The sequence below is a fragment of the Clytia hemisphaerica genome, unplaced genomic scaffold (assembly GCF_902728285.1).
Source record: "Clytia hemisphaerica strain Z4C2 unplaced genomic scaffold, Clytia hemisphaerica genome assembly, whole genome shotgun sequence".
Taxonomy (NCBI): Eukaryota; Metazoa; Cnidaria; class Hydrozoa; order Leptothecata; family Clytiidae; genus Clytia; species Clytia hemisphaerica.
In genome coordinates, this window is record NW_027103905.1 from 275,105 (window position 1) to 297,618 (window position 22,514).

Genomic DNA, 22,514 nt, shown 5'->3' on the forward strand with positions numbered 1-22,514 from the left:
GCCGTACGATTGGCTACCCTTCAAATCATTTCAATATTTTGCCGGCGACGACATGCGACTGAATGTTATTTTTGTAGGAAAATCTTTTACGCTCAAAACGGTCGGTCAGGTTCGGTCTCGTATTTTCGAGAAATTTCCTTGAACCACCTCAAATTTGCCATTTCACTGGATGCATTTTCTGAACCAGGTTCAAAATTAAAGATTTCCTAGCACAGAAGCAGCTAGATATGTAATCCCGCAAAAAAAAATCATAACAAAGATCTTTTACAGCGCGGGAAAGCTAGCTACGCCGTACACACATAACCTAAAGATTTTTTAGCGCGGGAAAAGCTAATTTTGTCGCGCGCATCACGGAATCGCACGCCACATGCATACAACCCCTGGTAAAATAATATCTTTGTATTTTTTATTTACTAAGAGGGTTGGGGTGGTTCAGCTGAACCATTTGAACCCCCTCAGATCCGCCGCTGACAAGGTTACACTTTTTTATATTGTTTTTAATTTTTATATTAATACTTTCTTTTTGCATATGTTTTGCATGTGTACTTTCTAAGGGAATTTCACTAGAGCATTCGGCCACCATAATTTTTTAATACAATTCAATATGGCGGATAGACAGGCGAAAAGGTCTATTCTTATACACTCAGCAAATCTTTTTTCTCTCAGTCTATGTCGCTTTCTTTAAAAATCTTGAAAGTTTGTGTTTTTAAAGGGGAAATACACTATGAAGAATTATTGCCCTAATGTAGTATTTGGAAAAGAAAAGCTTTCACCATCAGGAGTTTGAACAGTCGCTTTGTTTGATGTCAGAGTGTAGAGTAAATCTGATAACATTTATGATTTTTGAAGGTAAACCATAGAGGAAAATATTAAACAGTTTCTCAATAGTTTTTATAATTAGATAAGATTAGCACTCAATAATGAATGAATAATCTGGATGAAGAAAAATTCCATTCCTGGGATGGGGAAAAAAACCCTGATAACCAATAGTGGTTCAGGTTCACCTTTTTTCAAGTAATTTACCTCTCTTCCCAATAAAAGTAGACAAAATAAATTTATGCCTCTTTCTTTGATTTATGCTTCTTTCTCCATTTAGGGATCCTTGACCAAAAGCTTTCGAATTTTTTATCGGCATTGGGCCGATAAGGGGGTGAGGGGTTCAACTACATATTGATAAAAAAACAAGTATTGGGACAAAAATCTTTTCAGCCAGTTTCTTTCTGATTTCGTCCACAAACTCCACTGAAAGCATACAATTTCACTTGCTTTCACCTTTGCGCACAAATTCGCAACTTTAAAAGTACAGTTTTGAATTAGCTTTGATAAAAAAACTTTTTTATCATCGGCCAGCGTGCTGTCGTTTCCTTCGAAATGTTGCAACTTCATCGCGTCTTTTTAACTTTCATTTTGATTAACAATATCAATGCGGGTATGAACAAACTCCGTTGGTGCAAGTAGACAAAAATTCAACGATGATGGGTGGGAAGGCGAGATCAACGCAATAGCGGACATTATTGGAAAAAGTTGCGTTTTCGAAGATGTAAAAGCTGCTTTTGAAAGATTTTGGCCTGAAGCTTATCAACCCAATGTCAATAAAAAATTCGAAAGTTTTTAGTAGAAGACCCCTTATAATAAGGCCTGGGTCACCAATAAGTTGTGTTTGCGTCATTTTTAGCCCCAAAATATGATTCGGTCTTAAATCATCGGAAAAAATTGCTCTGAATATAAGTGGTCGGGCGGTGGTAAAATCATCGGAAAAATGCGATCTGAGCATTTGTTCAGGCGACAAGAATCATCAAGCGTGCAAGCCGAAATTTGATTATTTTGCATATCGCGACCACGCAAAAAGCAGTTAATATCTTTGAAAAATTGCGGATAAAAATCTTAAAAACATGCGATGATCAAAATGTTCTGGCTACGCTGAATCTACGAAATTCTTTGAATAATATTGCTAAAAAATCTGACAAATTTTCTGACTTTCTGACTAGAAAAGGGTCGGATTTTTAAGATAAAAATTGAGTCAGTCGGAGCGCAAACACAACTTATTGGTGACCCAGGCCAAAATTAAATTGTTTCTTCTTAAATAATTTTTTTTTTGAAGAAAGTCATATTTACTCTTTTTGGAGATCAGATGCAAGCTTAGGCAGCGTTTGATTTTTGGACCTACCTGGAAGTCCTATAATATAAATTAACCTGTGTTCGTCCGTCCGTTCATCTGTTACCAACTTTTCTTAGGATTGAATCATAGAGAAATTTCGTGACTTTTGGTAAAAAGGTGCAAAATGGTGATTATCAGAATGTGACGCAGCCCAAATTTTGGAAAAAGGGTTTTTTTTGGACTTGGTGAAAAATCTGTTCATTAGTTTTCCTAATTTTTTATACAAAGACGTAAAATTAAATTGTGCTAAATATGAAAAAGTTTATTTTTGAAAAAAAAATTTGGGGGGCTCAAAAATGCCCAAAAATGCCCAAAAATAGGGTTATACTCTAACTTGGGACTATCTGACAAAACATGGGACGGCAATTCGGCCACCATTTCACCAAACCTCCAAAGTCATTTGATTTGAATTACTGAACGGTGTATTAAAAAATACACAATTTCTCTTTTTTAGACTTTTAAATCGAAATATGAATAAAAAATCTGTAGTGAAACACATGCAAATGTCTGGAACTAAGAAGACCATATTAGTGGCAAAACGAAGGAGTTACACACTCGTTATTTGTTAATCCCATCAGGCGATAGGCGGTTAGGTGGCAGGCGTTCTCTAATTCTCCAATCGGCGTCCGGCCATTTTTAATGAAACAAAAAAGTTTAAAAGGGTGCACTATCAGTGAAAGTTATTGTGACATCTTATGATGACAGAAAGTATGATTGATAAACTTGGTGGATTTATCAAAACAAATTTGTTGTCAAAGAGATTTAAGAGTATATAAAATACAGACCAGATATTAGCAGTCCCATGTTTCAACCAATCGTCCCAAGTTAGAGTAGTTGGCGTTAGAATTACAGTGTGCTAAATATGAAAGAATTAATTTTTCAAAAAAAAATTTCGGCGCCAACTGGCAAAATTTTAAATTATTCAGTTTATGTTTCTACATTGCCTTCATTAAACTTTTATTATTCGTTTTATAAACAGGTAGGTCCATAAAAGTATCGCTTGTTAGTTCTACAATTAAGGCTGGGCTTAAAAAATTGTTGATTTGCCGTCACCCGACCCTAGATTTTGGAGGTCGGTTGGTCGGTCAGAATTTTTTTTATTCTGCTGATTTATGAAATTTTCGTCCATGGAAGGGTTAACAGTTTGTTTACATTTAGGTAATTTTGAATAAAAAACAGAAGTGCTAGCAGGGAATTTACGATTCTTATGCTCGAGACAAACAAGATACGAGTTTTGATTTTTTATTGTTTGAAGTTTTTGAAGGAAAAAAATTTTTCTGTAAAATGGCAATAAAATTTTTTGGGTCGGCAGGTTTTGAGGTAGGGTTGGTCGGGTGACGGCAAACCAACAATTTTTGAAGTCCAGCCTAATGATGTAAGTTTTATATTTAATTCATTTATTTCAGAAGATGCACTTGTCAAATATGTATTCAACGCTTTCTGGGAAAACTTTCAATTTTGTGCTTATTAAAAGAATTCACTCATTCACGCAGGACTGGGTTTAAAAGGCCAAAAATCGAAATTCGACCCTTCGAGAGACTTTTCTCAAAGTTTTTGTCAATTTCCACTCATTTTTGAAAATCACAACCCTTTGAGAGAGGAAATTTCGATCTTTTTTCGAGAGACTCATTTGCTTTTTGATGGTTTTTGTACCCCTTTGAGAGACTTTCAAGGCTGTGAAAAAGGGAGCTTTATGGCTCGCACATATCTGGGCACCCATTTTGCCCCCTCCCCCTCCCTCGGAACTTGATTTGCAATTTTCCCTAATCAGAGGGTATCTACTATCTATCTCCTACCTTTGCTTTCTGAATTTATTGATTTCCATCGAAATGACCCAATGTCAATCCACTCATCAAAAATTGATATATTGATAACAATCACGTGCTTTGCTGCAAAATCCATTCTTTTGAGGTCAGCTGGTAAAAAACATGCATTTTTCTGCATGAACAGCAAATAAAAGCAAAGCTGCACATTTTCTGTATATACATATTTTTTTAATCAAATTCAATCGATTATTATTGTTTTTTTAACAGATTATTTAATATTCTTCAATTCCCGTAGATTGAATTCCAAATGTAGTACTTTAGGCCAAGGTCTACATTTTGATAATGATTGTCATTTTCTTTTTATTGTTTGTTTTTCATGAAAATTTTTTATTGAGTTTGTACTAAAGTGTGAGTCTGAAGCAGTCTGGATTTGTTATCAGAGAATAGTGTTGTGATTTTATTTGCACACTTTCTGTATTCACTCATATTCTTGCCAATTCTTTTAAAAAGTAATGAAATACTCATCTTCAGCATGAAATTTACTACAAAACCATGGCTGTGTAGTTCGTCAATACTTGAAATATGCTCTACACTTCTCAAAGTTGAGGAGACTTACTATTTGCTGGTGGGTACATTATTGTTTTGTTAGTTTTTATAATCTTGAGATTATTTGGAGTTGTTCGGGATTTGCTGTAAAATATTCACATTCTATCAAAAGTAGAGCAGAATCTATTCCACTGTGTATAGATTTCTGTATGAAGATTTTAGTTGATTCAAGTTCGTTGATTTGTGAGATTGACTGTCATTTTGTCGGTCACTCATCAGAATTAAGGCTCTTTAATTTTCTTTTTCACTGTGAACTGTGTTAATAAGGTTTTTTAAATAATGACTAATATTTTCCAACTGAGTTCAAGATGAAATAACTTTTAGTAAAAGGGAAAATATTTCTTATTTTGAAAAAATTTATTTTCAAGCTCTTACTGAATGAGAAATCTCAGCATTTAATTTGTTTTTAAAACACCTATTACACGGCATGGAGCGAACATCACAAACGGGTTGTTCCCAATTTTATATTGAGAGTTAAAAAACCCTCTAGAACTAGAGAAATCTTTCCTTATTTTACATTGTCAATACAACTTTCTACATTCTTAAAATCGCTTCTTTTTTTTAATTATTATTTTTCAATTGAAGATATTTTAAAATATTGGCGATTGAAGTGAGCGTATGTTTATAACCCGCATGAAGGGAGAAAGAGTTTAAAATTTTACAGACTTCTGCTGCAGGTGCTTAGACAGATGAAATATTGAGAAAAAAATAATTTAAAAAGAAAAGAAAAAGAAAGAAAAAGAGAGATAAAACCCAAAAATTTATGTAGTTTATTCACATATCTAGCTTTGCAATGTTTTTCATACGAAGTGTAAAGAGATTTCTATAGGAGAGAAGAAAGATTTGGAATGTTTCGAGATTTGTTACATCGAGGGAAAGGAAGATTGATTTTGACTTCAGAATGTTAACAACTGAACATAATTATGCGCATGGATTGCATAATTATTCCTTAATTACCATCTCTTTTGATAATTCCTGAAAGGGTTGGGATAACAGCTGGTTGAAAGATGGCTTATATTCTGATCAGATGGTTCCAACTTGTTTTTCCATCATCTTTGAGCTTCTGAAAAGAAAATATTCATCACTTTTGAAGATATTTTTTCTTTATTTTAAGAAGTGTTAGATGTTTTCACTTTCAGTCATCTCAAGACTAGACTGTAAAAGCTCGTTCCTTTTGAGATTTTAGTTTAGTTCAGTTTCGTTCTATTAGGACCATAAGGTATTATTACGGTAGTTATGTATGTTTTATCACTATGCGTGTATGTTTTTTGGAGTTTTTGTGATATTAACCTTTTGTATATATCAGTAAGATTAGTTTGGAGATTTTAACGTGAGTTTTTTGCTCCGGCTATTTTGCTAATTAGCGGGCTAAAAGTTTGTATGCAGATAACCGATTGTGGATAAAGTCACATTGTACTGGACGGAATAGGTTCGATCTATATTTCTTTCTTTCGTCCAAAAGAACTTTCAAAGGGAGGAGAAATTGGATACCAATGTGTAGATTGATGAATAATGATTTAAGTATTTCATTACCATAATTATCGACTTTCTTCATCTTCAGATCAAATACTAACAAAAATGCCAGACTCTCCGGCCAATTTACCATCGGATGTTCCGCCTATTTCATCACCCGGTCATTTACGAATTCCGTCATCAGCCAGTCAGCTTTTGGACGTGCGGACACCTATTTCGATTGCTACATCACTTCCAAATGGATATCATCATCATCACCATCCAGCAAGCCCCAATCAACCTCTCTCTCCAGGCCTCTTAAATGGTATGTTAACTTTTCGATTTAGCTTCCCAAAGAACTCACTGACTAGTTAATTAGACTTACAACTTATAAGTGTTCCTCTTTAAACAAATGTCGAACATGCTTACCGCACTGACACAATCTCGGTATCTTTTGAATCACTTTTATTATTCCCACTTGTGATTAACAATAAGTAAGCTAAGACTAGATTATATTGTTTCAATCTATTGGTTTGGAGAATATTTATGGGTTTCCAAAGATTTTGATCATGGACAGATTTTGACATGTTTGTTAATATCTTTTGAATCTTTCTCTCTCTCTCTCTCTCTGAGAACCGGGAACGTCCTTCGATGAATATTCTCAAGATAAACCAACCAGGGACCTTAATCAGGTTCGGCCGTTCCAAGGCACGAAAAAATTACATTTCGCCGGTCTAAAAATTCGATTCGTCTCCCCAAGTACATATTTACGCTAATCAATACACTGGGGTCTCTAAGAACTCACTGGCCCAGAATCTAGAATTCGCCAGCCCATCAAAAACAAAACAAAACCCCTAACCAACATTTTTTCAGGTATGCAGTTACCACACACGTGCGCAACGAGACAACTGAGTAAATTGAAACGTTTTTTAACCACACTCCAACAGTTCGGTTCGGATATATCACCGGAGATTGGAGAGCGTGTTCGTGGACTCATTGTTAACCTCATTGTAAGTAAATAATCAATCGAAAGCTCTTCTGTCTCAGTAAAATATAAGAGGGTACGCAGAGTTCAGCAAAACATTGAAAATCTGGGCTAATTTGTCGTGTTGAGTCCATTTATGTTTGATATAGAACTTTTCTTTGACTACTGAATTGAAACTTAACCATGAAAAGATGTCACGCTTCAAAAATCATGCAAACCTTTTTATGTGTGGCTTTAAGTCCGTATTCATCGTATGAAGTCGCACATTAATGTAGCTAAAGCTAAGAAATTTATGTCGTCAACCGAAAGTTTGTTTCGGTATAAAGCTTATTGATGGGTTGACGTAGTCTGTACCAAACTCTTCTTCGCCGGAAAAAGAAACACAACAAGACTTTTTTTCAAAGAGCAAAACTCGCCCGTGGGTACCAGGGTGGGATAGGCTAGGGTTGGCGTTATGTGTCAAATAATTCGGCCGATGTTCAATTTTTGCCTTTTGTAGCTTTCATATGAATTGATTTTGTTTTACAGAACAGCGGAATTTCAGTCGAAGAATTTCACCAACAGCTACAGGATGCAACCAACTTCCCTTTACGCCCATTCGTCATTCCATTTCTGAAGGTATTTGCTTCTCTGCTCGATCGAGTAGAACTTCTGCTTTTATCATGTGTTTTCGGAGTTCGCGTTCTGTGAGTCCTGTACGGACTCCAGAACAGGAGTTTTAGTCTCAATGTCTCTTAGAGTTTTAATATGTAGATTATTTTTTTCATATTTCAAGACTTTGATTTTTTTTAAATACGTATTACATCATGGCCACGGCCTACCTGACTGTATTTTATGTATTTCAATGAACTTCTTTCCCGTTTAGACGAATCTACCCTTACTACAACAAGAGTTGTTGTCCTGTACTCATCTCTCCAAACGTAGTCCTCCTCCACACTCCTATACTGGTTCTCCACCGGAGAGCGAGCGTGAACGAGAGCGGATCAAGAAAGAAGCAGAAGAAGTTCTTTTCGAACGCGTTGGAGAAAAGAGGAAAATGGACCATGAATCTAGGTAAGCATGAGTGGTCTTTTGTTTGGTTGCTTAACATTTTAAAAGTAGGCATTTGACATTTCGTGGATAAGATCTTTATAAACTTCCACGGGGACTTAATTTTGCGGATGACACCCAAATCCGCGAAATCTGCTAAATTTGATCCCATTAATAATGCAATGTATATTTTGAAAATTTGTAGCCGTATTTCTTTTTATCGATAACATGGTTGTCTTGGGCTTCTATAATAGTTCATTGGGCTTATTTTCAAAATTAGTTGTTACAGGCGGGAAAAAAACATTTTGGGTGGTCATTTGGAGGTGCAAAGCATTGAGTTCGAAGCCCCGATGGGGTCAGAGAGAAATCTTCAACCTTTCTTAAGCAAGAAAATGTGAAGCCTTAAGTTTGCCCCGCATTTAGGAATTTTTTTTTGAAAAAAACACGGGTCGCGTGCTCTGGATGGAAAATAAATGGCTTCATTTCCCATCCAGAAGTTTCGGATCTAGTCCCTTCGGGTCTTTGAAATTAATGGTGCAAAGAGCTATATCGTATTCTTCTTTTGAGGATTGGTCAATTTTTCTATACGAAACTACTATGAGAAGATATTGAAGGGAGTCAGCTGACCATCTTGTCATATTTTAAACAATATAACATTTTTGGTTAAAGTTTCCTTTCCTTTTCATCGCGTAAAAAAGGCGACCGAATTTCTCTTTAATACTCATAACACCATCTGTCTGTTTCCCGCGTTAAAACTTTCGGGTTTTTCTTCTTGGTCACGGCAGATGTGAGGGGGATGGGATGAAGCGAAAAAACAGGATCTTCAATTTCACCTGCCGACTTCAGTAAACCCACATTTTCAAAATGTCTTTTTTTGTGAAGGAGATGAATTTGAAGTTGGCAGGTGTTTTTTCTGGTCCTCACTTTCTACACTTCAGCATATGGTGTATGTTAAAATATTTTGGAATATTTTTTATTCTTTCTTTTTTCTCACCCATCTTGGTTGATCAGATGGCTCTTCTTCACTTCATTTTCAACATTCCCCATTCCTTTTCTGATGATTAAATTTTAATGAGAAGTGGCGAGTTTATTTTTACTCTCTTTCGATTTCTTTCTATGCAGGTGTCTTAAAATCATAAACTTTCCTTTTTTTTCCTTTCCAAGATTGTTACACAACACGATTTTTAAAAACCTCACAAACTATGATTTCTTTTAAGTGCAGGTGCAAAAAGGATTCGTTATTTTTCGATATTTGTAACAGTAACAGACTCTCTTTGAAGAACAATGGTATTGAACAACAAACAAAGGGATAATTTTATGTTAATCTTTCCTTTGCCTTTCCTATTTAACCTGGAAAGAAATCATTTTTCCTTCAAAAATACACAGAAGATCTCTGTTTAATAACAATTGTGCAGCAGACATCCAAAAACTGCACAATACAGCTGCAGTGCTTCAAAAAATGTACTCTCCAAAAATCAGAAAGTGAAAAACTCATAGCTTCATTCGCTTGCATATCATCGTCTGAAGGTTTCTAAAACAGAGTTAAAAAGAAATTTTCGTAAAAGAAATTATTCTGATTCATTAAAAAAGGATAAAAACATCTATCAAAAAATCCGGTCCGTTGTCACCTCCTCGAAGTTTGGAGAAGAACAACAACTTTAGATAGTGCCCATCGAACCCTCGAGAATCTCTTTTTTATCTTTTAACGAATTTTTCATATCTAGAGAGATAAATTTCCTTAAAAACAAAAATAATTCTCCTTCAAAAAAGCGACACATAAATAGTCATGTTTCCTATCCACAATTTCATTAAATCTGTTTAAGTAAACAGATGAATTCATCATTCAAAGAACTATTTCCTTTGAAAAAGTTGAACAATCATCTTCCTTTGAAAGGGACAGATAAATTGTCAACTTCATATACACAGAGAAACAAATTTTCCCTGAAAAATACATAAAAATGATTGTCGGGACAGAGAGGGATAGAGAAATTATCAGTTTTGTTTCTACAGAGAATTCAGTGAATGTAGAGAGTCCCTCACCATGCTATCCTAACGCCCTGCCTGGTAATGCTTAGCCCGGGGGCCACTTTTAGTTTTTTGATAGACTGAATGGCGCTGATAAGTGGCCCGGTGTAATTTTGCCGACTCGATATTTTGGCTTTGCTTAAGGTGGTTTGCTTAAAGAATACATGAAAATAATGAAGTGAATACAGTCGCTCTCGTGTTGTCTTCTGACCAGCCACCAGAACCGCTGGAAAACCAGCGGATCCGGCGAGACTCGAACTCACAACCATGAGGAGCGACTGTATTCACTTCATTGTAATACAAAGGGCAAAATTCATGATACTTTCAAAGGGAAGGAAAGGGACGGATAAATCAGATTTCCTTCTTTAGAGGAACTAATTTTCCTTGAAAAATACATAAAAACAATGATTATTTTGTTCCTAAAATTGCATAATGTAGCTTTTCTTCCGATTCACTTTAATTTGAAGATTGAGTTTAGAGTTTAGAGATTTTAGAAAGTTGCATTTTTTATGATTTCTTCAGATCGAAAGAGAATGGGCACCACTTGGATTCATTCGGTCTTCCATCGCCCAACAAAAAGAAGCATTTCACCTCACCTGGTTACGAAAGAAACGAAGAACGAAACCCCATGGTGGATCAACTCCTCGAAAACTACAAACAAGACACCGAAGATTGGCGTAATATCGAAACCATTCTACAGTGTATCGTCACGTTCGTTGATAACGCCAAACGTTCCGTTGCCGCTATACAAGAACGATGTATACGCGACCGCGAGGAGATGGCTTCATGGGCGCGCGCAATCACAGCGGACGCAGAAAACGAAATCAAACGTAGAGCCAGTGAGTAGAAAAATTCTTTTCAGTGAAATTGGAGCGTTCACGCTTCGAAGAATGCTTTTGGTTTTTCCCAAAATAAACGCTTATTGATCCACTTCAGGTTGTAGAAACTGGGAAATAACCTCTGTTCATAATCAATGTTTGCCATATTGATAAAAAATAAAAACAACATTTAAAATTAGCAAAAGCTTTTCGGTCTTTCCATCATCAGTGCTATAGAATAGTAAAATTGAAAATCAAAAAATATCGCGATATCTCATGTTCATTAGAGGGTTCGTCGGTTTTTTTGAATGCGAATGATTTGAAGAACAGGTCATTCAAGCTCTGTAAGTCGATATCTATAACTCGACTGGCTCAATAATTAGAAAATACATTCTGGTTGACTCTCTTATAAACAAGTCCCTGTAACTCGACCTCCATAAATCGAACTTTTAACTATTTTATTGTTTTCCCTTCAGTTCCCTTGCATAATTGAGTCGCATGGGCTCTACTTTTAAATTTTGAATTGAAAAGGATATGACAGACATTCTTATTTCATCTACAGACGAACTAGTGACGAAAGCGTTGAAGCAAACAGACGACCGCGTGAACGAAGTGAAAAAGCGAGCGGAAGATGCTGTATCAGATGTTAAACGTCAAGCCGTCGTCGAACTCAAAAAAGCCGTCAACGCGGCCGAAGAGAAAGCGAATGACGCCTTAAGTTTAGCCAATCAACGCATGGACCAAGCAGTTCAAGAAGCAAGGCGTAAAGCGACGGAAGAAACGTCGAATATCATCAACTTGCAGGATGCTTCTAAAGAGGTTTGTTCGTTCAAAGTTTATTTCATACCATTCTACACTCCTGCCTCGTTTTCCTAATAGACTTTTTCATAAATTACGTCACGAACATCACTTGCCTCGTGTTCAAACAATTACCATGGTGATTATGTCCCTTGAGACATTGAATGATTCTTTTATGAATAGGAAATGGTGTTAATAAAATCGGAGTTTCGGAGAAACGACGAGCTTATTTCTTAGATAGTGACTTAGTCTATTCCACAGTCTGCCAGAAGCTGCCCTTGGGTGTATTTAGAATCCTGATATTTTTCTCATTATAGAACTGTTGGAATTGTGGGCGGAAAGCAAATGAGACATGCAGCGGGTGCAATCACGCCCGATACTGTGGTTCTTTCTGTCAACACAAAGATTGGGATACACACCAAAAAGATTGTCCGAAACTCAAACCACATCCCCCGTCTCAACCTCTACAACCACAACCACAACAACAACAACAACAACAACAACAACAGCAACAACAAATACGTGAACCGCCCGTGCGACCGAAATCTCCGCTCGTCATCGAACGCGTGCAAGATCAACAAACAGTAACAAGTAGCGATGAACGGAACAGCCCGGTAACCGGCGTCAAACCAGCACCTCTACCTACGGAAGTACCCGCCGTCACACAACCTGTCTCTCAACCGGTCGTTGCAAATGAAGCTGTATAGTTTTCACTGTGTTTATGTTTTTGTTTACGGAGTATTTTGTGTATGTAGTTTTTTTTTTCGTATTATGTATGTATTAAACAGGGGGAAATGGTTTGGGAAATTTTTATTTTTATGATATTCTTTATGAGCGTATTATTTTTTGTACATATACTTTTGTTTTCTTGATCGACCACTGTAAATATAAAGAAAGACGGTAAAATGCCTGCCATATTTGTTTGATTCTCGATGGATGACGTCATTCGGACACTTTCGGAATTTGTATGGCGCAATGTTGCAGGAATATTTTGCAAAGGATTCTGGACGAACTATTTCAAGCTTGCGTTATGATTGGCCAATATGAGAATTTGTTCTAAATTCGATACTAGACCTCTTCATTTCGATTGTGCTTTAAAATAAAATGTTTTTTTAAAAACAATCTAGGAACGAAATGAGTGAATAATGCAAGGGTCGCTCGGACGGCAGCTCAACGTTTTTCCGGACAAGAAAACGCGAAAGTTGAAATGTTTCACCACACTTTGTTCGACATTCTACGGTCCAGTCAAAATGGCTGTTTTGAGAATCGTTTGCGATAAAGTATAAGGAACTTTCGTTCATACTTATAAAGCGAATTCGTAGTTTATTTACAGAAATTCTACCATTATACAAATTAAGAAACGTTTCAACCTTTCAACGCTTTCAAAAACCAATATGTATTTTATATAGAACTTTTCAAACTTGCATAGCAAGGTGACTATGTCAAGCCTTTTCCAGTAGCGTAGACAGGAGGGGCGCGCAAAATCTGCTCTCCTACACAAATTCTAACCATATGACAGCTTCAGTAAAAACAAGATAAAACTTAATTCGAAAATTAATTTTGCCATGGATCAATGGAGTCAGATCACAAACAACAAAATTTTCATTTTTTGAAAAACCAAGTACAAATTTTGCGCCCCTTGTCTACGCTACTGCTTTTCAGAACAACAAAATGACTAAAACATACTAAAAACCACTTCAAAGTGAAATATCGTTTTAGGACGTAAGGTTTTGTTTCGGGTTTAGGAAAAATTGTGAAAGTCATGAACATTAACCGACGAAGCAGTTTCTTTGACAGTTTTTTCTGTTTAATAAAAATTGAGAATCAAGAGAATTCAAAGTCTATTTTAACAATCGCACCCGAGGCAATTGCACCACTTCTTCGATTTTACTGATTTGATGGACTTTTAGGGGTCGTCAGACATCAAGGATCTGCGATCTGCTTGTCAAAACACAAGGCACATAAGAATAGAAACAGTTGAGGCTCTACTGGTTCTTATAAAAAATACATACTTATTCGAAGTCTTTTGTTTTTAATATTTTAAAATGTATTTTTCTCTTTTTCGCAAAAGTTTACAACCTATAGAAATATTTACAGTGATTTAGCATAATCTTCTTGAAAATTATATTACATAAGCGATAAAAGGATTAAGTTTCTAAAAAAATTAGCATTTATAAACTTTCGAAAAATACCATCCATCTGAAAATTCCCAACTCTTAAGTCATTGATACTGGGAATTCTACGCCAATCCACAAAGTACACAGGGTTTTTCCCAGACACCAAATTTTCCCGCGTGAATTACGTCATACAACAACAAGAAATTTCATAAGCGTAACATATTCTCGAATTTTCCATCGTGAAACTTTCATTTTGTTTCAATAAAAACTTTCACTAAATGTTTTAAAATTGTCAATTCTTTGGATAATTGTGTCATCTCTTTTGAAAGACTTTCGTTCTCGCCTCGAAGCCTTGTGATGCGTTCCGCGGTCTTTTGCATTTGTAACTTGGATTTTGCGCGACTTTTTCGAACGGACATATTGTTTCGATCTCTTTGTTGCCGATACGAGGTATCCTTTTCATTTTCGCCATCATAACTGTCGTTCATTTTCTTCGCTACCATTTTGCGTGGGTTAAAAGTTGTGATTTTTTGCAGAAGATGTTTCAGCAGTTCAGAATCTCAAGTTACGATTAGATGTTACTTTGCCAACCATCAAACTACATGTGTTATTTATTTCAAAAAGTTCATAACATTTTACAAGAAAAATATTGCTGACTCTGTAAAAAAAATCGATACGCAAGTATTGCATCACCCCGTAAATACGATCTGCGTTTTCATTGGTCGAGAACGAAATCGTCCAATTGTTTTCAAAATCAAAACATTGCGCTGAGCGAGCGCAATTTCCCCGCACACCGAAATCGAAAATGCTGGAACCGCAGTGGTCTGGTGGTGGTAGGTTAACCTATATCTCCATAAAGAATCTGTGTGTATTTTCCATTTCAACATTTCCATTTGTCTTGTCCATTAAAATAAACTTCCTTTTATACTTTCAGAAGGGGAACCTTTGCTAAGGCAGGGAAAGTAGTTTTATAAATATCTTTTAGAATTTTACTAACTACTAGTACTAGACACTAGACGATTCAGACTGTCCTCGCAAACGCCGGTTTTATAGTATAGCTTGAGCATCAAAAAGCCCTTTGGATATAAAGATTGTTTAGGCTCAAAGATTACATCATGAATATCATGAATTGTTGATGCTCTTTAACTTTATTTTAAGGGGAATTGGAATCGGTTCTCGGAGTACCAGGGTTCGAATTATAAATTTTCGGAGCTTCGCTATTGACTATTTTTCCGAGCAAAGCGAGGTAAAAAAGGAGCGCCACATGCAAAATTTTTTCATTGTTTGCGAAGCGTTTTTAGTATTTTGCGATGTTGTTTGGAAGAGAATGCGAAAGTATCTTCAATTCATTTCTCTAGAAAAGCGAAGTAAGAAATAATGTAAGGGATTATAGACAAAGTAAAGTATATGAGGTTTTGAAGTAATAGATAAAACGAGTTTATAAAGCAATAGATAAACGAGTGAAGAAAGTAGCGAAGTTACCAAGTAGATAAAGCAATAGATAAAAGAATGAAGAAAGTAGCGAAGTTACCAGTAGATAAAGCAATAGATAAACGAGTGATTAAAGTAGCGAAGTGGCAAGTAGATAAAGCAATAGATAAACAAGTAAAGAAAGTAGCGAAGTGGCAAGTAGATAAAGCAATAGATAAACAAGTGAATAAAGTAGCAAAGTGGCAAGTAGATAAAGCAATAGACAGTTAGCCACACTAGCGTCCTGCCAAAATGCGTATCAAAGATTAATGCTGCGAAAGCGCTATATCGTTTACTTGACTCTCAAGCAAAAAAATGCACCGCAAAACTTCTAAAGGGATTCATGAAAAAATAACCCGGCGCTTTTTAACGAAATTAACATTTTCAAAAACTTTGAGAAATTGCCTAAAATTTGAGCCATAGATGAAAAAATTTGAGCCAAGCCAACCTTGAAAACTAATTTGAAGATCAACTTCCCAAGAAAAAGATCTACGGGGGAGGCGGAACCCACCTAGATCCGCGCACTGCCGGATAGGCTATCTCCCGGAAATTTTGCCGGACCTCAAACAATGACCCGTTTACATGTGCGTAATTGTTTTTACTTTAGCGTATAAACAAGGCCTTAAAAATCGAAGCGCTGTCTCGGGAATTGAATGACAAATTTTGGTTGGTTGATTTTGGCTGCTGCACGTTTTATTTTGTTTCCAACTTTCAAGTTTTAATTAATATTGTCTTGCAAACTTGATTCAGGTAACTCTCATCCTTGTTGTTGAAATGTATCCTGTAGATGACTGATGTTGTTTTTTCTGAAAGCTAGATTTCCTAGTGTGACTAACTGATAGATAAACGAGTGAATAAAGTTAGCGAAGTGGCAAGTAGATAAAGCAATAGATAAACGAGTGAAGAAAGTAGCGAAGTGGCAAGTAGATAAAGCAATATATAAACAAATGAATAAAGTAGCAAAGTGGCGAGTACATAAAGCAATAGATAAACGAATGAAAGAAATTAGATAATAATATTAATAAAGGAGCAAAATAGGTGTTTTCTTATATTTTTTTAACTTCGCATTTTTGAGTTAGGAAATTTTTTTGGGTCGCTAAATCTAAAATTCCCTTCGCATTTTGCGAAGTGCGAAGCTATAATTCGAACCCTGTTCATCGAGTAGTTGGAAGATATTTTGTTAATACCATGAGATTGGGTAACTGCATCAGTGGAGGCTAACAATGGCCTGGCTGGTCATTAAAATACAAAGTTATAATCAAAACAAAAATGGTAGAGTAGAGCTGCGAGCGGAGCTGCGTAGTTCATTTGTTTTGAAATTTTGCTGCTTTGATTGGTCAGTCATAATTGATGGCTATGCAAGTTTCCCTTCACTGATGCAAGTTACCTGACTTCACGCCACGGTACTTTTTTACGCTTTAAATCGAATGTGAGAATATGACCTGAAATCTTCACAATAAAATTAGCTTATAAATAAACTGTCAATCATGAGAGTTTCTTCAAGAAGTTTGAAGGTGATTTCAATTTAATGGAAAACAGGAACTTATTGAGCAGTAAAACGTCAAATTAAGAGCGTCAAATGTATCATCAGTGTATAAGAATGGAAAAGATATAAAAAATGTTGCTATATTTACAAATTTGAGGTCGACATGACACGCCTTGAAAGACCAAATAATAAATACTTTGATTCCAAAACAATCTCATGAGCATATCCAAACTTACGGGACAACAACTTATATCCACTTCTTGCGCGACCTCTGTTTTTTACCTGCGCATTGACTATTCAAAAACTTAATTTTTACTAACTTTTTCGTAGAAAGTGCTACACCTTCTAAAATTCGAAAATTTACGCCACACGACCTTTTGAATAATTGACGTCAGAATTATTTTTGTTAAAAAGTCACTGTAGGGACTTCTTCGATTTGAATGTAAAATCTTTTTTTAGACGGGGTTTTATCGAAAGGTAGTGCTAATTTTCGTGCTCAATCATAGATTTAAATAAAATTTTTAACATAAAATTAAAACCACAACGTATTATCAACTGCTTATTCAAAAGACAGATATTTTTTGTCTCAAAACTGCAGGAAATCCCATTTTCATTCTCAAATTAACCCCCTGACAAACCATTTGAAACCGCATATTTGCTACCATCTTGCGTTTCACACATTTTTCATAAACTCATTTAGTATATAGTAAGATACAAGCATGTAAACCCAGACGGTAGCTATTAGTTAATCAATAAATTTGATTATATTGAAGTTATCGATAATGATCGAAGTAATTGATTTATTTGAGTATTTGATCACTTTCTTAACAACCCTTTGAAAAAGACTTGGCACCCATGTTATTTTGATTCCCCTAGGGGCCGTCCACATAGTACGTACGCACTAAAATCAGATAATCGGAAAATCGGATACCCCCTCCCCCCCTGTACGCAAGCGTATGCAAATGGCTATACCCCCTCTTAAGTGCGTACTTTTCATCCACACCCCCCCCCTCGGTTAAAGAAAATTTTCGAATTCAAATCGTTTGGTTCGGACCTTTATTTCATACATGAAACTCAATGTTTATTAAGAAACTTTTCCTTTTCCTTGATGCGTATAAGAAGCGTAAAAATCAACAAAAAAGCAATCAAAAAGGGCTATGAAAAAATTCTCTCTGCGTACGTCCATTTTCCTCCCCCCGTATACAAGGATACCCTTTTGTGAAGACTCCCCTCCCCCTTAGTGCGTATGTACTATGTGGACGGACCCCTACCCCACGCTTTGACTAAAAAAGTCGAACGACCTAAAAAAAATCAAACAAATTTCCTCCTATCATTGTGAGATTTTCCTTCAAAAATACGGAAAATTGGTTGTAAGATTTTCCTTCAAAAATCACAGAAAATCAGATGTGAGATATTTTATCAAAGTATAGACAATCAGAGGTGGGATTTTCTTTAAGAATTTCAGAAAATCAAATGTGAGATTTCCCTTTAAAAATACAGAAAACGAAATGTGAGATTTTCCTTTAAAAATACAGAAAATGAAATGTGACATTTTCCTTCAGAAATACGAGAAATCAGATCTGAGATTTTTTTTTCAACAAGACAGTCAAATAAAGTACTGAAAATCATTTACAAATTGATTTGTTCATGTTTTTATTTTTATAGAAGAAAAATACAACAAAACAATGGCAGAGAATATAGGAGAGGAAGAATCGGAAGTGAAAAGTATCGAAGAAGAATTAGCTCTTGACTTAAAATCTTTCCTCACAGTTGATGTTTCAAAACAGGTCTTCTTTATGTTATGCTTTTTAAATTTGTCTACATTTTGTTTTATTGTGTCTTTCACATATCAAAAGTTAACTAAAATTGACAATGATGAATGGCAAAAATGAGCAACTCCATTTACTGCAACAGGATAGTGATTTGAAATAACAAAAGAAGCCAGAATTTCAATAGTATTTGTTATTTCTCTATCATTTGATTTATAGAAAGAAGAAATTGACACTTTGATATCTGGCGTCCTTGCTAAGCTTGAAGAATTTTGTCAAGTCATTGAAAATGTAAGACCATGAAATCTGACTTATAAGTGAGAAAAAGTGTAAAAACATTTCAAAAAAGTTGTATCAAATTAAAACAATTCTATACAGAAAAACTCATGTTTCACTATTTTGATGACTTTTACGACTCAGTTAATGATCTTAGCTGATTTTTACCGAATAAATCTAACAAAAGGAATTATAGTAAAATATAGGAAAACAGTGACTTTGAGCAATTTCTCAATAAAATTTCAGTGAAAAGTGTTTAAAAATGCTTATTGATATCTCTTTTTTGACGTATTTTTGGATATTTTCGAAAGTGAATTTCGACTTTGAAAACTTACAACTTCAGAACTACTGAACACCAAGAACCAAATTTGAAAATTATTTGCCAAATTTTAAGTTTGCTTTTTGCTCTTTACAATCAAAAAATAATTTAGCATAAATTCACCTTATTTCGGACACAGCCAGCCATCAAACCGTTATGCTTTTTTCTGGGTCACCCAGTAGATCGCCTTTAAAAACCTCCCATTAAGTCTTGCTGACTCACCAGTTTAAATGCCTATTTTTATTTCATTAGATACGGACAGAATCGAAAGATGTGTTGTTTACTATAGCACCAGTTCTTCATGAGAGATGTATGGAAACAAAACCCTTATTTCAACAGATTGACGATTTAGAGGTAAGAAATGAAAAACTTTTTGATTGGGTTGAATTTCATGCATCATGCGCACTCGTTTTCATTGAAAAATCAAATTGCGGGATGATTGTAATTCAACTAGTTTTTAGATCAATCCTCGATACACTTTACAGTACAGATGATTCGCTCTGCATTTTAAAGCTAAACTTGTTTAAAGATTTTATGTACTCCTCTTATGACATGATGTTTTTGTGAACTAGCTTGAGTGAGTTAGTGTATGAGTTTGTTTACACAAGTCAATGTTGCGTTAGTTTTACATCATATGTGATTATTTTTACACCACTGAATGTCGTCAGAAATTTCATGTCATCATAAAGTTATCCATAATGAGCTCTTAAGTGCATGTTATCTTTTCATAAATTAATTTATAATTAGCTTCTTTAATGACATTTGAGTTTTTTTAATCAATTGAAGCACACACACACACTCTTGTGTTCATAATTTATTGAAAATTAAATCTGCCATTTAAATATTGTATTATCTAACCTAATCCTACAATTTCAGTTATGAAAAACCAAATCCGTAAGGCTCGAGTATTTCCTTTTTATAAGCTTCTTAAAAGTAGTCCATTATATCATCTAGGTTTGATTTTAGCGCTATGATCTCTGTCTTATGTTAAAGTTTATTATACTGAGAGAATGTCTGTTTGCTGACAAAAATCGCTTAAAATATAATACGTCATTCCAATTTCAGTGCTTCATAGCAGTTGATATATTATTCAGGTTTGATTATAGTGTTATGATCTGTCCTAGGTTAGATTTATAGTGCCAAGAGAATGTCTGTTTGCGGACAAAAATCCCTTAAGATAAAATACGTCATTCCAATTTCAGCGTTTCATAGCAGTTGTTCATAACGCTGTAGATGATGCCGAAAATAAAGTCAAAATTGCTGAGAAAGAATTGGGCAGTAAAAATATCAAGAAGATTCTTCATAATGTTCCTGTACCCAAGTTTCTACAGGTGAGGGTGGTATACTGTTGCCTAAACCATAAAACCTTTTACACGATTGAACCTTGATTGAACCTATCCATACATTTCTGATAAAGAGTAAATCGTGCTTTGACTGAAAATCTGACAAGTTTATTCAGGGATTTCAGGATTTGTTCGTCGTAGTTTTATAAAATATTTGGGAATAAATTTTTGCTGTTATCAAATACACCCCCTTCTCACAGATCCGGTAGGATTTTTTCAGCCAGTGGGAATAAAAATAACGGACTGAAACTCGATGGGAATTGATATTCCAATTATTTTTTATGGTTGGGGATTCCAATTATTTATTTTTTTTTCAAGTCAGAAAATTCAGTGGGGATGGGAAAAAAGCATCTTATTGCCGACCCAAAAAAATATCAGCGTTTTGATTGGTCGAGAGCATCGAGATATTTGCGATATTTCATATTTCTTTAGTCTGGAAATATGACCGCGTTGACTTTTGGGGGACTGGGTAAGCGGCGGGAGAAAAATCAAAACAAAACAGCCAAAAAGAACTTACTTTCGGAGAAACTGACTTGGGAATCAAAGGGAAAAACGCAACAAAAATATGTTCAGATTAACTTTTACTTTGGAGTTCTTCCATAAAAGACACTAAAATCAAATCTGATGAACTAAGAAATTATAAAACTACTTGACACCACCCAAATATTTTCAGCTTTTGGCAAATTTGTCCGTGTGGTAACCAAACAGTTTTTTATCAATGTCAATGCATACAAAATAACTTGAGATTTTTGAATGTTGGCCTATAAAATTTCTCATAACATAACAAGGGAAGTGTAATGTCTTGTATTAAACCAAATGACGAGTGATTTTTATAAAAGTTCTCTTCTAATTCTCGTTCTCGACAACAACGTACCGACGTACGTCCTTGACTTTCCAACTCAACAATCATTACATCTTCCTTCTGAAATTCGAAACATTTAGAGCTGGACGATAATCAAGAAAGTATCCAAATTGTTTTGCTGTTGAAAAAATGTTGTTCTTTAACCATTATTACAAGCATACATTTCCATCGTGGGACTCCTTTCCTCTGCTATTTTTTCCCATGGCCATTTGTCATCGAAACAAAAAAATAGAAAAAGACTGAATGTTATCAATCTGATTAATCCAATGATGGAGGGTTTCTTCTCCATCGAAACAATACTGTACATCTCTACATCATCTGCATTTTGAATTATCAATCTAGAAACTTTCAAATACATCTCTGAAAAATCTGCAACTTTTCAAAACAAAACTTCTGGATCGAAAATGATCGAAAAGTTTTGTTTTTGTGTGAATATTTTCAGCGGGAAGTTATCGAATGTTTTTGTTCGAATCTAACGTTCGAATTAGATTTTCGAATAAAAACATTCGAAACTACACAGAAGCAGAAGAAGGCGGAAGTAAGTTTTGAAACAAAAAGAGGACAATTTTTTTGAGTCGACAATAAATTAGTTATCACATGACTTCTCGTGCAATACTCGATATTTTACTCGTCCCGAGATTTTACCGATATTTTTCCTCGCCTAAAGGCTCGGAAAATATTACGGAAAAATCTCGGAACTCGTAAAATATTTCTCGTATTGCACTCGAAATCATGCGATAACTAGTACATATTTTGCAGTTAGGATAGCTTTATGTGATTATTTTCAGTGGGGACAAAAATTGGAGAATAATTTTCCACCGGGGACGATATTTTGGCCAATTTTACCAGTGGGTCTGTGAGAAGGGGGTGTTCAAATGATCTTTTCTCGCATCATTATATCCGGTGTCTTTTCAGCGAAAGAAAGAAATTCAACCTTACTTGAAGCGAGAAGTTCAAGGGAAAGATTACGAAAAACCGATCGGCTTCAAAACGGAAGATTACTTCGAAGCTTCTTTTCATTTACCTCTCGATGACCAATTAGTGAGTAGTACTGAGGAAGAATCAAACGATTGATCTGATTGGTGCGTTGCTGGTCATATGACGAGAATCTAGTGATTTGATTGGGCGATAACATTGTTATGTCATGATTTAAAATCTTAATGTTAGCCCATCAGAGAGATCAAACCATAAACACTTTGAAAGTCTCTGTCAGTATTCATTCTGGAGAACGATAG

At 35.2% G+C, this 22,514-nt stretch overlaps 2 protein-coding genes across 4 annotated transcripts in view; both read left to right on the forward strand.

Moving 5' to 3' along the window:
• LOC136808981 (protein CBFA2T3-like) overlaps positions 1-12,554 on the forward strand; it is a 17,412-nt gene extending 4,858 nt beyond the window's left edge. For all 3 annotated transcript variants that reach the window (XM_067065554.1, XM_067065556.1, XM_067065555.1), the window contains exons 2-8: positions 6,092-6,307; positions 6,856-6,992; positions 7,496-7,585; positions 7,833-8,020; positions 10,544-10,860; positions 11,402-11,658; positions 11,955-12,554. In XM_067065554.1, coding sequence (XP_066921655.1) covers positions 6,092-6,307; positions 6,856-6,992; positions 7,496-7,585; positions 7,833-8,020; positions 10,544-10,860; positions 11,402-11,658; positions 11,955-12,344 — 1,595 coding nt within the window. In that variant the 3' untranslated portion in view covers positions 12,345-12,554. The remainder of the gene's footprint in view (positions 1-6,091; positions 6,308-6,855; positions 6,993-7,495; positions 7,586-7,832; positions 8,021-10,543; positions 10,861-11,401; positions 11,659-11,954) is intronic.
• A 5,785-nt stretch (positions 12,555-18,339) lies between these two features.
• On the forward strand, positions 18,340-22,462 carry LOC136808984 (biogenesis of lysosome-related organelles complex 1 subunit 4-like). Its single transcript, XM_067065558.1, has 5 exons — positions 18,340-18,497; positions 18,699-18,770; positions 19,327-19,428; positions 20,277-20,405; positions 22,195-22,462. Exons 1-5 carry the CDS (start codon positions 18,396-18,398, stop codon positions 22,351-22,353), a joined length of 564 nt encoding a protein of 187 aa, XP_066921659.1. The 5' UTR covers positions 18,340-18,395; the 3' UTR covers positions 22,354-22,462.
• The last annotated feature ends 52 nt before the right edge of the window (positions 22,463-22,514 follow it).

Coding starts and splice junctions, on each gene's coding strand:
- LOC136808984 (XM_067065558.1), top strand. CDS start 18,396: ATGGCAGAGAATATAGGAGAGGAAGAATCGGAAGTGAAAAGTATCGAA. Junction 18,498..18,698: donor CAGTTGATGTTTCAAAACAG/GTCTTCTTTATG, acceptor TTTGATTTATAG/AAAGAAGAAATTGACACTTT. Junction 20,406..22,194: donor CTGTACCCAAGTTTCTACAG/GTGAGGGTGGTA, acceptor GTGTCTTTTCAG/CGAAAGAAAGAAATTCAACC.